Below are 17,242 nucleotides of genomic sequence, written 5' to 3' on the forward strand. Positions count from 1 at the left end.
TATAATACAATGATGTTTGTGTGTCTGTCTTTTCCATTCTATTGTAAGCTCTTTGAAGATAAGGTTTATATCTTAATCAACTCTATAATTATAATGACAGACACAGCAGCTGCATAATAAATTCATACTAAACTGAAAGAATGGACTATTCCAATTGTGTGTACACTGCCCTTCCATTTTACCCTGAATAATTGCCAATTGCTTCTTTTATACCCTTCTTGAGCATCTGTAAAAATACCAAGCTTGAAGTTATTCAATAAATGTGATTAAACATTTTTTGTTGTGATCTCAATATTTTTCTTCAGATATCACACTAATTCTCTTCTTTAAGCCTGAGATTTGAGCTAAAATCTTAAGTTCTGGGATAAAGTATCAATTTAATAATACATTTCTAGTCTTTTGTAGTATTTTATATTTTTTTCTGAAAGACAATGGTGATGGAGCTTCAGCATTATATACAAGTATATGTACTCTATACTTGTATATACATTATATACAAGTATATGTACTATGAACTTGTATATACATTATATACAAGTCATATGCAGTCAATTTTAACAAAATTGGAATAAAATTGGTAATGCTTCTGATTAAAAAAACAGTAACATTTTGTGAAAACCAAGTAACCTGTTGATCTGTAGTATATTCTGTAGCATCATCATGACTGCAGATCCTATTTGGACATTGTCAGCTTGCAGTAAATGTAAGAAATGATCACTTTGTAGTACTAAAGGAAAAGAAAAAAAAAGAAAGATTAAAGCAAATATTTTACAATAACAAAGAAAGATTTTGTTCTTTTCAAACCAAATCAAAGCATGACCATTTCTGCTAAACTTTCTGACTTTGCAGACTCTACAATAAAGAAGATTTTAAGATGTAAAATTCATGGCAATTTTACATAGCCATAAATAAGTCATTTCATTTTTATGAATATAGTCAGACAATAGGCATAAATACTAAGGTAAGAATCTATTGTTATCTCTCTTTAAATAGAAAATAACATATCCTAAATCTGAATCTTTTTCTTCTATCAATGAATTTCAGTGAATAAAAACAAATTTTCTGCAAAGACAGAATATAAGGAAATGGAAATGGCACAGATGACTATAATTGGTTGCTCACATCCTTAAAAAATTTAATTTTGTGACATACTGTTTTATCTAATAATGAATACATTAACTACAAAAATTTCCTTTTATTGATTTGTAATCTTTAAGCTCTGAGCAGCTAGTTATAACGATTTAACACTGGATACTTATACAAGTGGCTTAACCTCTTAGAAACTATTTCTTCATCTATAAAACTAGAAATAGCTCTCACATGAGCTAATGTAAAATCTCCTAGAACAGGGAACGTTTCTAACAAATGTCAGTTTCCATTCCATTCCATACTCAATAACTGAGCATAACTACCAAGGTATTAGTTATACTAACTGAAAGTAGTTGCCTTTGGAAAATGGGAAATGGAATGGGCATGAGAGCCAGGGATTGTGTGTATGTTTTAATGATCCTTATAGAACTATTTGACTCTTCAACTTATGTGCATGCAATGATTCTGAGGAGAAAAGCTAAAAGTAAAATTTCAGTTCAAGTATTACTTAAAAAAATATTCTTAGAGTGTTACATTTATATTAGATGAAATTTTTCTAGGAAGAGTGCCATGAATGTAACTAAGAATTATTTTTTCAGTCTTAAGAAAACATAAAACTCATACATGTTTAAATCTCTCAATGTAAACAGAAATATCCTATAACTTCCAAGTTCACTAAAAGGTCATTAAATAAAAGTTTACTCTTACTTGGATAGTTAGACTATATGAGTTAAATCATATCCACCCTGAATATAGGGATTTCTCTCATGATACATCTAAAACACTGACTGCAATCTTTTAAACTTAAAAGTTATTTTCAGGAATAAACTGTTCAAATTATCATTTGTCTTCATCTTAGATTTGCTAAACAGAAAAAGCTAAAGTTTTATTTCAACAGTATTCTCCTTAATTTAATATTCACATTGTTGATGTTGGCTATGTAAAACTGGAATATCCATTTTTAAAAATTGTGAGTTTATTTCAACATGGTTTCATTTCAGTGAGGTTATCTGCACAGTTAATGTGGCATTTGTTTTTGGAAAAAAAGATCAAACTGTTAGCAGTTGATTCTACAATAGCTATTAGTTACATTAAAATCTTTTCTCTTACCATTCTGAATAAGTTCAACATGGCCTCCCAAAAGCCAGAAGAGAGAATCAGTCACAATTTGGAAAAAGTGTAGTAATTCATCTTTTTCTTCAGCCTTAACATAAAAGATAAGCCCAGTTTACTTTTCCATAGTTTTTTTTTTTTTTTTTTTTTAAAGGAGACTTCTCTCTGAGGAGTTAGAGTATACAGTTTCTGGATCTAACTTAGCCATTTATGAGGGACATGATTTTGTTGACGTTAGTTTCTTAATTTGTAAAACTTGTGGTTACAGGATAATAGTATCTACTAGAAATGGTTGTTATCCAGATAAAATAAAACAATATAAGTAGTGTAAGGGCTACAAGTTGATACACTAGGATTTCTTAATACTTGCTATGCATCAGAATCACCTGTTGAGCTTTTTAAACACATCTATGCACAAGCTTTAGTTCAAATATACTGAATTTGAATCTCCAAAGGCAGTCTGGATACCTGTACTTGCACAAAGTTAGGTGGGTGATTTGGTTATACAACTCGGATGAAAACAACTGCAATATGCAAATGTAGATGTCAGCATGAGAGACATTATTAATAGTGTATTTCAGTTCCAGTTTCTACTCATAAGTTTAGGAGGGCAGAGATCATGTCATTTAGCTCCCCATACAAACTCAGTTTCTAGGACAGTTATGACACATAGTAAATGTTCAATCAACATTTAGTCAACAAATAAATGACAATTTTTTTCTGGCTCTTCCTTTCTGGAAAGTAGGGTGATAAATTATAATAAATTAGAGTGCCACAGGAGAAATAAGAAGCATAGATTCCATTTACAATTTTGTCATTTATTGGCCATGTAACTTTGGTGGAACGTTGGATAAAAGTCACTAATCTTACCTGAATGTTTGTACTATAGCACAAAAGTAATGATGAGACCAGCAAAAATATTATGACTGCCATGATTATTCTTTATAATAATGAAAGTATTTTCTTCCTAATATTCTAGCACAGAGCTACATAGGTATTTAGTAAACTGACATGTGCTAACTTGAATATAACAATGGAAAAAAAAAAAAACTCGTAAGAAACGTCACATTAGAGCAAGAATCCTTTTATCCTTTTAGTTCAGGAAACTACCTTTGCCAGAGTTTTACTTAAAGACACATCAAAAAGGGCATGGTAATTCTCATCGTTGTCAATCCCAAAGGATAGTGTTGTACTCTTAGACTTCCTACTTTCCTTAAAATGCACATTAGATAATGTGCAAATTCATGGTTGCTGAGACAAGTTAACACAATTTACCTTTAAATCAAAATTGTCACATACACACATACAAAACCACTTTGTATTTTAGGCCAGAACGTGTATGTCCCACCATGTGATCTACTAACTACATACTATCTAATTAAAACAGAAATCTGATTGAAAAGCTCCGAGGTAAATAGACTAATAAATTAATTCAAGTTTTTGCCACATCTTTTTTATGCCCCTGTTTTAATTTTGCCCTGTGGTTAAGTGGCCCTACTTTTTCTGTAGCCAGTTAATTCTTTGATACCATTAAAGAATCTTTTAGGTCAATAAAAATACAATAATAAAGGACAGAAAAATATTATGAAAAGTATTAAGGACTCTATAAATGAAAATAATTAACTGAATAAGTATATTTATAATGAAAGCAATATACAAATACATAACATATTAATATATAATTTTAATAATATATAAGGAAAAAGCATCATTAATGCTCTTAAATAGGAATATTAAATAAAGGTGCTTTGAAGAAAAGATAAAGCTTACATAATGGTCTGAGCTATTAATGGGACAGAAATTATTTTACAAATGAGGAAAATGACATACAGTGAAATCCAGTGATTTGCTATTGAACCTAGAGTTAGTTTGTGGCACAGCCAGCAAAAGAAATCAAATCTAACACAATTCTATAGTTCATGTGGCTTCAACTGACCTGAATTAAACTAAATCTAGCAAATATTTATTTAGTGCTAACGTCCCACAAAATGCCAGTGGAGATTTCAGAAATGGAATTTGTAACCTATTACATGGAACGCATATGCTCTACCACTGAGTTAAATTATCTGCCAGGGGGATCTGGCAAGATGGTTGAAGAGGAACAGCTCTGGTCTGCAGCTCTCAGCAAGACCAATGCAGAAGGCAGTGATTTCTGCATTTCCAACTGAGGTACCCAGTTCATCTCACTGGGACTGGTTAGACAACGGGTGCAGCCCACAGAGGGCAAGCAGAAGCAGAGTGGGGCATTGCCTCACCCGGGAAGTGCAAGGGGCCAGAGACCTCCCTCCCCTAGCCAAGGGAAGCCAGGTGGGACTGTGCTATCCAGCCCAGATACTACCTTTTTCTCATGGTTTTTGCAACTCACAGACCAGGAGATTCCCTATGTGCCCAAACCACCAGGGCCCTGGGTTTCAAGCACAAAACTGGTCAGCTGTTTGGGCAGACACTGACCTAGTAGCAGGAGTTCCTTTTCATACCTCAGTGGTGGCTCATTCCTCAGCAAGACAAACCTCAGCAGGACAAATCTCAGCAAGACAAACTGTTCACTCCCCTGGAAAGGGGTCTGAAGCCAAGGAGCCAAGTGGTCTTGTTCAGCAGGTCCCACTCCCACGGAGTCCAGCAAGCTAAGAACCACTGGCTTGAAATTCTCGCTCCCAGCACAGCAGTCTGAAGTCGACCAACCTGGGACAATTGAGCTTGGTGGTGGGAAGGGCATCCACCATTACTGAGGCTTGAGTAGGCAGTTTTCCCCTCACAGTGTTAAGGAAGCCACCGGGAAGTTTGGACTGGGTAGAACACAGCTGCCTTGTTGTGGCCAGACTGCCTCTCTAGATTCCTGCTCACTGGGCAAGTCATCTCTAAAACAAAGGCGGCAGCCCAAGTAAGATGCTTATATATAAAACTCCCACATCTCCCTAGGACAGAGCACCTGGGGACAGGGGAGGCTGTGGGTGCAGTTTCAGCAGACTTAAATGTTCCTGCCTGCCCGCTCTGAAGAGAGTGGCACATCTCCCAGGACAGTGCTAGAGCTCTGCTAAGGAACAGACTGCCTCCTCAAGTGGGTCCTTGACCCCGTGCCTCCAGACTGGGAGACACCTCCATAGAGGAGAGCTCTGGCAGGCATCAGGCGGGTGCTACTCTGAGATGAAGCTTCCAGAGGAAGGAGCTGAGAGTAATATTTGCTGTTCTGCAGCCTCTGCTGCTGATACCCAGATGAACAGGGTCTGGAGTGGACCTCCAGCAAACTCCAGCAGACCTGCAGAAGAGGGACCTGTCTGTTAGAAGGAAAACTAACAAACAGAAAGCAGTAACATTAACATCAACTAAAAGGACACCCACAAAAAATCCCCATCCAAAGGTCATCAGCATCAAAGATTAAAGGTAGATAAATCCATGGAGATGAGGAAAAACCAGCACAAAAAGGCTGAAAATTCCAAAAACCACAATGACTTTTCTCCACCAAATGACTGAAATTCCTCCCCAGCAAGGGCACAAAACTGGACCAAGAATGAGTTTGATGAATTAACTGAAGTAGGCTTCAAAAGGTGGGTAATAACGAATTCCTCTGAGCTAAAGGAGCATGTTTTAACCCAATGTAAGGAAGCTAAGAACCTTGAAAAGAGGTTAGACGAGTTGCTAACTAGAATAATCAGTTTAGAGGAGAACATAAATGACCTGATGGAGTTGAAAAACGCAGTACGAGAGCTTCATGAAGCATACCCAAGAATCAATAGCCAAATTGATCAAGCAGAAGGAAGGATATAAGAGATTGAAATCAACTTAACAAAATAAAGTGTGAAGACAAGATTAGAGAAAGAAGAATGAAAAGAAATGAACAAAGCCTCCAAGAAATATGGAACTATGTGAAAAGACCAAAAGTATGATTGCTTGGTGTACCTGAAGGTGATGGGGAGAATAGAACCAAGTTGGAAAATACTTCAGGGTATTATCCAGGAGAACATCCCCAACCTAGCAACACCAGCCAACATTCAAATTCAGGAAATACGAGAATACCACTAAGATACACCTCAAGAAGAGCAACCCCAACACACATAATTGTCAGATTCTCCAAGGTTGAAATGTTAAAAAAAAATCTTAGGGGCAGCCAGAGAGAAACATCAGGTTATCTACAAAGGGAAGCCCATCAGACTAACAGCGGATCTCTCTGCAGAAATCCTACAAGCCAAAAGAGAGTGGGGGCTAATATTCTACATTCTTAAAGAAAAGAATTTTCAATCCAGAATTTCATATCCAGCCAAACTAAGCTTCATAAGTGAAGGAGAAATAAAATCCTTTACAGACAAGGAAATGCTGACGGATTGTGTTACCACCAGGCCTGCCTTACAAGAGTCCTGAAGGAAGCACTAAACATGGAAATGAAAAACCGGTACCAGCCACTACAAAAGCATACCAAAATAGAAAGCTCAATGACACTATGAAGAAACTGCATCAACTAACGTGCAAAATAACCATCTAGCATCATAATGACAGGATCAAATTCACGCATAACAATATTAACCTTAAAGGTAAATGGTCTACATGCCCCAATTAAAAGACACAGACTGGCAAACTGGATAAAGAATCAAGACCCATCTGTGTGCCGTATTCAGGAGACCTATCTCACATGATAGGACACACACAGGCTCAAAATAAAGGGATGGAGGAATATTTACCAAGCAAATGGAAAGCCAAAAAAAGCAGGGGTTGCAATCCTAGTCACTGATAAAACAGACTTTAAACCAACAAAGATCAAAAAAGACAAAGAAGGGCATTATGCAATGATAAAGGGATCAATGCAACAAAAAGAGCTAACTATCCTAAATATATATGCACCCAATACAGGAGCACCCAGATTCATAAAGCAAGTTCTCAGAGACCTATGAAGAGACAGACTCCCACACAATAATAGTGAGAGACTTTTACACCCCACTGTCAGTATTAGACAGATCAATGAGACAAAAAATTAACAAGGATATTCAGGACTTGAACTCACCTCTGGACCAAGCAGACCTAATAGACATCTACAGAACTCTCTACTTATTCTAAAATCGACCACGTAATTGGAAGTAAAACACTCCTCAGCAAATGCAAAAGAACAGAAATCATAACCGTCTCTGTCCACAGTGCAATCAAATTAGAACTAAGTATTAATAAACTCACTCAAAATCGCACAACTACATGGAAACTGCATGTAGTTTCCTGAATGACTACTGGGTAAATAACAAAAGGCAGAAATAAATAAGTTATTTGAAACCAATGAGAACAAAGACACAACATATCAGAATCTCTGGGACTCAGCTACAACAGTGTGTAGAGGGAAATTTATAGCACTAAATGCCCACAGGAGAAAGTGGGAAAGATCTAAAATCGACACCCTAACATCACAATTAAGAGAACTAGAGAAGTAAGAGTAAACAAATTCAAAAGCTAGCAGAAGACAAGAAATAACTAAGATTAGAGCAGAACTGAAGGAGATAGAGACATGAAAAACCCTTCAAAAAATCAATGAATCCAGGAGCTGGTTTTCTGAAAAGATTAACAAAATAGACCACTAGCCAGACTAATAAAAAGGAAAGGCAAGAAGAATCAGATAGATACAATAAAAAATGATAAAGGGGACATCACCACTGATCCCACAGAAATACAAACTAACATCAGAGAACACTATAAACACCTCTACACAAATAAACTAGAAAATCTAGAAGAAATGGACAAATTCCTGGACATATACACCCTCCCAAGACTAAATAAGGAAGAAACTGAATTCCTGAATAGACCAATAACAAGTTCTGAAATTGAGGCAGTAATTAATAGCCTATCAACCAAAATAAGCCCAGGACCAGACGGATTCATAGCCGAATTTTACCAGAGGTACAAAGAGGAGTTGGTACCATTCCTTTTGAAACTATTCCAAACAATAGAAAAAGAGGGACTCCTCCCTAACTCATTTTATGAGGGCAGCATCATCTTGATACCAAAACCTGGCACAGACACAACAAAAAAAGAAAATTTCAGGCCAGTATCTCTCATGAACATCGATGCAAAAATCCTCAATAAAATACTGGTAGACCGAATCCAGCAGCACATCAAAAAACTTATCAGCCATGATTAAGCTGGCTTCATCACTTGATGCAAGAATGGTTTAACACATCTAAATCAATAAAAGCAATCCACTACATAAACAGAACCAATGACAAAAATCACATGATTACCTCAATAGAAGCAAAAAAGGCCTTTGATAAAATTCAACACCCCTTCATGCTAAAACTCTTAATGAACTAGTTATCCATGGAACATATCTCAAAATAATAATTATTTATGAGAAACCCACAGTCAATATCATACTGAACGGGCAAAAACTGGAAACATTCCCTTTGAAAACAGGCACAAGACAAGGATGCCCTCTCTCTTCACCCCTATTCAACACAGTATTGGAAGTTCTGGCCAGGGCAATCAGGCAAGAGAAAGAAAGTGTATTTGAATAGGAAGAGGGAAAGTCAAATTGTCTCTGCTTGCAGATGACATGACTGTATATTTAGAAAACCCCATCATCTCAGCCCAAAACCTCCTTAAGCTGATAAGCAACTTCAGCAAAGTCTCCAGATACAAAATCAATGTGCAAAAATCACAAGCATTCCTATATACCAATAATAGACAAACACAGAGACAAATCATAAGTAAACTCCCATTCACAATTGCTACAAACAGAATAAAATACCTAGGAATACAACTTACAAGGGACGTGAAAGACCTCTTCAAGGAGAACTACAAAATGCTGCTCAAGGAAATAAGAGAGGAAACAAACAAATGGAAAAAAAATTCCATGCTTATGGACAGAAAGAATCAGTATCGTGAAGATGGCCATACTGCCCAAAGTGATTTACAGATTCAATGCTATTTCCATCAAACTACCATTGACTTTCTTCACAGATTTAGAAAACACTACTTTAAATTTCATACAGAATCAAAAAAAAAAAAAAAAAAAAAAAGAGCCCATATAGCGAAGACAATCCTAACCAAAAAGAACAAAGCTGGAGGCATCATACTGCCTGACTTTGAACTATACTACAAGGCTATAATAACCAAAACATCATGGTACTGGTATCAAAACACATATGTAAACCAATGGAACAGAACAGAGGCCTCAGAAATAATACCACACATCTGCAGCCATGTGATCTTTGACAAACCTGACAAAAACAAGAAATGGGGAAAGGATTCCCTATTTAATAAACGGTGCCGGGAAAATTGGCTAGCCATAAGTAGAAAGCTGAAACTGGATCCTTTCCTTACTCCTTATACAAAAATTAACTCAAGATAGATTAAAGACTTAAACATAAGACCTAAAACCATAAAAACCCTAGAAGAAAACCTAGGTAATAACATTCAGGACATAGGCATGGGGCAAAGATTTCATGGCTAAAACACAAAAAGCAATTGCAACAAAAGCCAAAATAGACAAATGGGATCTAACTAAACTAAAGAGCTTCTGCACAGCAAAAGAAACTATCATCAGAGTGAACAGGCAGCCTACAGAATAGGAGAAAATGTTTGCAATCTACCCGTCTGATGAAGGTCGAATATCAAGAATCTAAAAGGAACTTAAACAAATTTACAAGAAAAAAAAAATCAAAAAGTGGGTGAAGGATACGAATAGACACTACTCAAAAGAAGACATTTATGAGGCCAACAAACATATGAAAAAAAGCTCATCATCACTGGTCATTACAGAAATGCAAATCAAAACCACAATGAGATATCATCTCACTCCAATTAGAGTGGCAATCATTAAAAAGTCAGGAAACAACAGATGCTGGAGAGGATGCAGAGAAATAGGAATGCTTTTACACTGTTGGTGGGAATGTAAGTTCAACCATTGTGGAAGATAGTGTGGCAATTCCTTAAGGATCTAGAATCAGAAATACCATTTGACCCAGCAATTCCATTACTGGGTATATACCCAAAGAATTATAAATCATTCTACTATAAAGACACATGCACACGTATGTTTATTGCAGCACTATTTACAATAGCAAAGTCTTGGAACCAACCCAAATGCCCATCAATGATAGCTTGGACAAACAAATGTGGCATATATACATCATGGAATACTATGCAGCCATAAAAAAGAATGAGTTCATGTCCTTTGCAGGGACATGGATGAAGCTGGAAACCATCATTCTCAGCAAACTAACACAGGAACAGAAAACCAAACACCGCATGTTCTCACTCTTAAGTGGGAGTTGAACAATGAGAACACATGGACACAGGGAGAGGAACATCACATATTGGGGTCTGTCGGGGGTGGGGAGCAAGGGGAGGGATAGCATTAGGACAAATACCTAATGCATGCAGGGCTTAAAACCTAGATGATGAGTTGATGGGTGCAGCAAACCACCATGGCACATGTATACCCATGTAACAAACCTGGGCATCCGGCACATATATCCCGTAACTTAAAGTATAATAAAAAAAAAGAAAGAAAAGAAAAAAATTCTCTACCAACAGTATTTCTTATACTCAAACCAGCTTGTTGTCTGTACTATTATACCTCTCATTTGATTTCATTCTTCTAATTAAAAAAAAAAATTCTTAAACTAAAAATACATCTATTTTAGGCTTTCTATTAGGAATGGCTAAGACTTTTTCTACTCTATTAGCCTGGGAATGCCTTAAATGTAAGACTGTGTCTATTCTTTATATACCCAAAGCACCTTAAATATAACTTAATATATCATGGTGATCATTACAGACTGTTTGTGTCCCTGAAAACTCGTATGTTTAAACCCTAACCTCTAATGTGATGGTAGGGACTTTTGAGGTTTGGACTGGGTCATGAGGGTGGTGTCTTCATGATGGGATTAGTGCCCTTATAAGAAAGAAAGAAGGAAATGACAAGAAAGAGACAAGAGAGCTGCCTCTCCCTCGCCACACAAACACAAAGAGGAGGTCATGTGAACACACAAGAGAGTGGCTGTCTGCAAGCCAGGAAGTGGGCCCCATGAAGAAGTGAATCTGTTGGCTTCTTGATCTTGGACTTCTTAGTCCCCAGAACTATAGAAATAAATGTCTTTAAGTCACCAAGTCTACAGTATTTTGTTACAGCAGCCTGAACAGAGTAAGTCGAGTGACTGAGTTATTACTATCTCTATCCATAATTGACAAAAGTTGTGAATCTGTTCAAACTTTGATATAGTAGTGGGCCCAAATGTACATATAGCTAAGAACTCTTCTAAGGTAAAGGGGTTTCAGCCTTGTAGACTTATCACTTCTTATAAATTCTAAGATGAACCTCTGCTGTCATTATACTTAAGCAAATTGCTAGCACACACGAGGTAAAAAGTTTTCATATTAATATAATGTATTCATTAATGCCAAGTTCCACTCTCCTCATTAGTTATTTTTGGATTCCCATTTGTGGGTACCTGGTGAGGAAATATCATTTTTAAAAAATCAACTGACAGACAGCTTGGAGCAAAATAATCCTACTACATTCCCTATGTGGAACTAAGAAAAGCAGTGTCTCATATTACATCTTTTATATTCTTACAATTTTTTTCTTAATATTTCATTTGACCCTCTTTTTTTCCAAAGTCATAGTGAGTCAAGATGCTTATCCCTTAGTTCTTCTAGCTTACTGCAATTATTTAAAATAGTCTATTCTTCCACTCTCTCCAGCATACTTTTATGTCTCCTCAAAAAAAAAAAGACAAAAAAAACTGGGGCAGTGGTGCCCAAGATGGCTGAATAGGAACAGCTCCAGCCTCCAGCTCCCAGCGCGAGTGACATAGAAGACAGGTGATTTCTGCATTTTCAACTGAGGTACCGGGTTCATCTCACTGGGACGTGTTGGACAGTTGATGCTGCTCTGCGGGTGCAGCCTGACCAGCGAGAGCTGAAGCAGGTGAGGCATCGCCTCACTAGGAAAAGAGAATTCCTGTTCCTAGCCAAGGGAAATTGAGACACACACTACCTGGAAAATCGGGTAACTCCCACCCTAATACTGCGCTTTACCAAGGGTCTTAGCAAATGGCACATTAGGAGATTATATCCCACACCTGGCCCGGAGGGTCCCATGCCCACAGAGCCTCCCTCATTGCTAGCACAGGAGTCGGATATCTAACGGCAAGGCGGCAGCGAGGCTGAGGGAGGGGCGCCCGCCATTGCAGAGGCTTAAGTAGATAAACAAAGCCGCCAGGAAGCTTGAATTGCGTGGAGCCCACTGCAGTTCAAGGAGGCCTGCCTGTCTCTGTGGACTCCACCTCTGGGGACAGGGTATAGCTAAACAAAAAACAGAATAAACCTCTGCAGATGTAAAAGTCCCTGTCTGACAGCTTTGAAGAGAGCAGTGGTTCTCCCAGCACGGAGGTTGAGATCTGAGAATGTACAGACCGCCTGCTCAAGTGGGTCCCTGACCCCTGAGTAGCCTAACTGGGAGACATCCCCAACTAGGTGCAGACCGACACATCACACCTCACATGGCTGGGTACACCATGAGACGAAGCTTCCAGAGCAAGAATCAGACAGCAACACTTGCTGTGCAGCAATATTCTATCTTCTGCAGCCTCCGCTGCTGACACCCAGGCAAACAGGGTCTGGAGTGGACCTCAAGCAAACTCCAACAGACCTGCAGCTGAGGGTCCTGATTGTTAGAAGGAAAACTAACAAACAGAAAGGACACCCACACCAAAACCCCATCAGTATGTCACCATCATCAAAGACCAGAGGCAGATAAAACCACAAAGATGGGGAAAAAGCAGTGCAGAAAAGCTGGAAATTCAAAAAATCAGAGCGCATCTCCCCCTCCAAAGGAACGCAGCTCATCGCCAGCAACAGAACAAAGATGGACAGAGAATGACTTTGATGAGTTGAGAGAAGAAGGCTTCAGTCGATCAAACTTCTCAGAGCTAAAGGAGGAACTATGTAACTAGCACAAAGAAACTAAAAACCTTGAAAAAAGAATGGAAGAATGGATAACTAGAATAATCAATGCAGAGAAGACCTTAAAAGAACTGATAGAGATGAAAACCATGACACGAGAAATACGTGACAAATGCACAAGCTTCAGTAACTGATTCGATCAACTGGAAGAAAGATTATCAGTGATTGAAGATCAAATGAATGAAATGAAGTGACAAGAGAAATGTAGAGAAAAAAGAGTAAAAAGAAATGAACAAAGCCTGAAGAAATGTGGGATTATGTGAAAAGACCAAATCTACATCTGATTGGTGTGCCTGAAAGTGACGGGGAAAATGGAACCAAGTTGGAAAACACCCTGCAGGATAACATCTAGGAGAACTTCCCCAACCTAGTAACGCAGGCCAACATTCAAATTCAGGAAATACAGAGAACACCACAAAGATACTCCTCGAGAAGAGCAACTCCAAGACACATAATTGTCAGATTCACCAAAGTTGAAAGGTAGGAAAAAATGTTAAGGGCAGCCAGAGAAAAGGTCAGGTTACCCACAAAGTGAAGAACATCAGACTAACAGCAGATCTCTTGGCAGAAACTTTACAAGCCAGAAGAGAGTGGGGGCCAATATTCAACAGTCTTAAAGAAAAGAATTTTCAACCCAGAATTTCATATCCAGCCAAACTAAGTTTCAGAAGTGAAGGAGAAATAAAATCCTTTACAGACAAGCAAATGCTTAGAGATTTTGTCACTACCAGGCCTGACCTACAAGAGATCCTGAAGGAAGCACTAAACATGGAAAGGAACAACCAGTACCAGCCATTGCAAAAACATGTCAAAATATAAAGTCCATCGATTCTAGGAAGAAACTGCATCAACTAATGAGCAAAATAACCAGCTAATATCTTAATGACAGGATCAAGTTCACACATAACAATATTAACCTTAAATATAAATGGACTAAATTGTCCAATTAAAAGACACAGACTAGCAAATTGGATAAAGAGTCAAGACCCATCAGTTTGCTGTATTCAGGAGACCCATCTCACCTGAAGAGACATACATAGGATCAAAATAAAGAGATGGAGGAAGATCTACCAAGCAAATGGAAAACAAAAAAAAGCAGGGGTTGCAATCCTAGTCTCTGATAAAACAGACTTTAAACCATCAAAAATCAAAAGAGACAAAGAAGGCCATTACATAATGGTAACGGGATCAATTCATCAGGAAGAGCTAACTAAACTAAATATATATGCACCCAATACAGGAGCACCCAGATTCATAAAGCAAGTCCTTAGAGACTTACAAAGAGATTTAGACTCCCATACAATAATAATGGGAGACTTTAACACCCCATTGACAACATTAGACAGATCAATGATACAGAAAGTTAACAATGATATCCAGGAATGGAACTCAACTCTGCACCAAGCAGACCTAATAGACATCTACAGAACTCTCCACCCCAAATCAACAGACTATACATTCTTCTCAGCACCACATCACACTTATTCCAAAATTGACCACATAGTTGGAAGTAAAGCAATCCTCATCAAATATAAAAGAACAGAAATTATAACAAACTGTCTCTCGGACCACAGTGCAATCAAACTAGAACTCAGAACTAAGAAACTCAATCAAAACCACTCAACTACATGGAAACTGAACAACCTGCTCCTGAATGACTACTGGGTAAATAATGAAATGAAGGCAGAAATAAAGATGTTCTTTGAAACCAATGAGAACAAAGACACAACATACCAGAATCTCTGGGACACATTTAAAGCAGTGTGTGGAGGGAAATTTATAGCACTAAATGCCCACCAGAGAATGCTGGAAAGATCTAAAATTGACACCCCAACATCACAATTAAAAGAACTAGAGAAGCAAGAGCAAACACATTCAAAAGCTAGCAGAAGGCAAGAAATAACTAAGATCAGAGCAGAACTGAAGGAGATAGAGACACAAAAACCCTCCAAAAAATCAATGAATCCAGGAGCTGGTTTTTTGAAAAGATCAACAAAATTGATAGACCACTAGCAAGACTAATAAAGAAGGAAGAGAGAAGAATCAAATAGACGCAATAAAAAATGATAAAGGAGATATCACCACGGACCCCACAGAAATACAAATTACCATCAGAGGATACTATAAACACCTCTATGCAAATAAACTAGAAAACTTAGAAGAAATGGATAATTTCCTGGACACTTATACTCTCCCAAGACTAAACCAGGAAGAAGTTGAATCCCTGAATAGACCAACAGTAGGCTCTGAAATTGAGGCAATAATTAATAGCCTACCAACCAAAAAAAGTCCAGGACCAGATGGATTCACAGCTGAATTCTACCAGAGGTACAAGGAGGAGCTGGTACCATTCCTTCTGAAAGTATTCCAATCAATAGAAAAAGAGGGAATCCTCCCTAACTCATTTTATGAGGTCAACATCATCCTGATACCAAAGCCTGACAGAGACACAACAAAAAAAAGAGAATTTTAGACCAATATCCCTGATGAACATCGATGCAAAAATCCTCAATAAAATACTGGAAAACCGAATCCAGCAGCACATCAAAAAGCTTATCTACCATGATCAAGTGGGCTCCATCCCTGGGATGCAAGGCTGGTTCAACATACGCAAATCAATAAACGTAATCCAGCATATAAACAGAACCAAAGACAAAAACCACATGATTCTCTCAATAGATGCAGAAAAGGCCTTTGACAAAATTCAACAGCCCTTCATGCTAAAAACTCTCAATAAATTGGGTATTGATGGAATGTATCTCAAAATAATAAGAGCTATTTATGACAAACCCACAGCCAATATCATAATGAATGGGCAAAAACTGGAAGCATTCCCTTTGAAAACTGGCACAAGACAGGGATGCTTTCTCTCACCACTCATTCAACACAGTGTTGGAAGTTCTGGCCAGGGCAATCAGGCAAGAGAAAGAAATCAAGGGTATTCAGTTAGGAAAGGAAGAAGTCAAATTGTCCCTGTTTGCAGATGACATGATTATATATTTCGAAAACTCCATTGTCTCAGCCCAAAATCTCCTTAAGCTGATAAGCAACTTCAGGAAAGTCTCAGGATACAAAATTAATGTGCAAAAATCACAAGCATTCTTATACACCAGTAACAGACAAACAGAGAGCCAAATCATGAATGAACTTCCATTCACAATTGCTTCAAAGAAAATAAAATACCTAGGAATCCAACTTACAAGGGATGTAAAGGACCTCTTCAAGGAGAACCACAAACCACTGCTTAGTGAAATAAAAGAGGACACAAAGAAATGGAAGAACATACCATGCTCATGGATAGGAATAATCAATATCGTGAAAACGGCCATACTGCCCAAGGTAATTTATAGATTCAATGCCATCCCTATCAAGCTACCAATGACTTTCTTCACAGAATTGGAAAAAACTGCTTTAAAGTTCATATGGAACCAAACAAGAGCCCGCATTGCCAGGACAATCCTAAGTCAAAAGAACAAAGCTGGAGGCATCATGCTACCTGACTTCAAACTATACTACAAGGCTACAGTAACCAAAACAGCATGGTACTGGTACCAAAACAGAGATATAGACCAATGGAACAGAACAGAGGCCTCAGAAATAATACCACATATCTGCAGCCATCTGATCTTTGACAAACCTGACAAAAACAAGAAATGGGGAAAGGATTCCCTATTTAATAAATGGTGTTGGGAAAATTGGCTAGCCATAAGTAGAAAGCTGAAACTGGATCCTTTCTTTACTCCTTATACGAAAATTAATTCAAGATGGATTAGAGACTTAAATGTTAGACCTAAAACCATAAAAACCCTAGAAGAAAACCTAGGTAATACCATTCAGGACATAGGCATGGGCAAGGACTTCAAGTCTAAAATACCAAAAGCAATGGCAACAAAAGCCAAAATAGACAAATGGGATCTAATTAAACTAAAGAGCTTCTGCACAGCAAAAGAAACCACCACCAGAGCGAACAGGCAACCTACAGAATGGGAGAAAATTTTTGCAATCTACTGATCTGACAAAGGGCTAATATCCAGAACCTACAAAGAATTCAAACAAATTTACAAGAAAAAAGCAAACAACCCCATCAAAACTTGGGCAA

The 17,242-nt window shown here is 37.7% G+C and overlaps 1 protein-coding gene across 1 annotated transcript in view; it reads right to left on the reverse strand.

Annotated features, from left to right (window-relative positions):
- Positions 1–17,242, reverse strand: part of IQCB1 (IQ motif containing B1) — a 73,638-nt gene that overhangs the window by 41,158 nt on the left and 15,238 nt on the right. Inside the window, exons 6-7 of the mRNA XM_007985637.3 lie at positions 2,200–2,293; positions 628–727 (exon numbers count right to left, since the gene is read on the reverse strand). Of these exons, the coding sequence (XP_007983828.3) occupies positions 628–727; positions 2,200–2,293 (194 nt within the window). The remainder of the gene's footprint in view (positions 1–627; positions 728–2,199; positions 2,294–17,242) is intronic.

The sequence above is a fragment of the Chlorocebus sabaeus genome, chromosome 22, assembly GCF_047675955.1.
Source record: "Chlorocebus sabaeus isolate Y175 chromosome 22, mChlSab1.0.hap1, whole genome shotgun sequence".
Taxonomy (NCBI): Eukaryota; Metazoa; Chordata; class Mammalia; order Primates; family Cercopithecidae; genus Chlorocebus; species Chlorocebus sabaeus.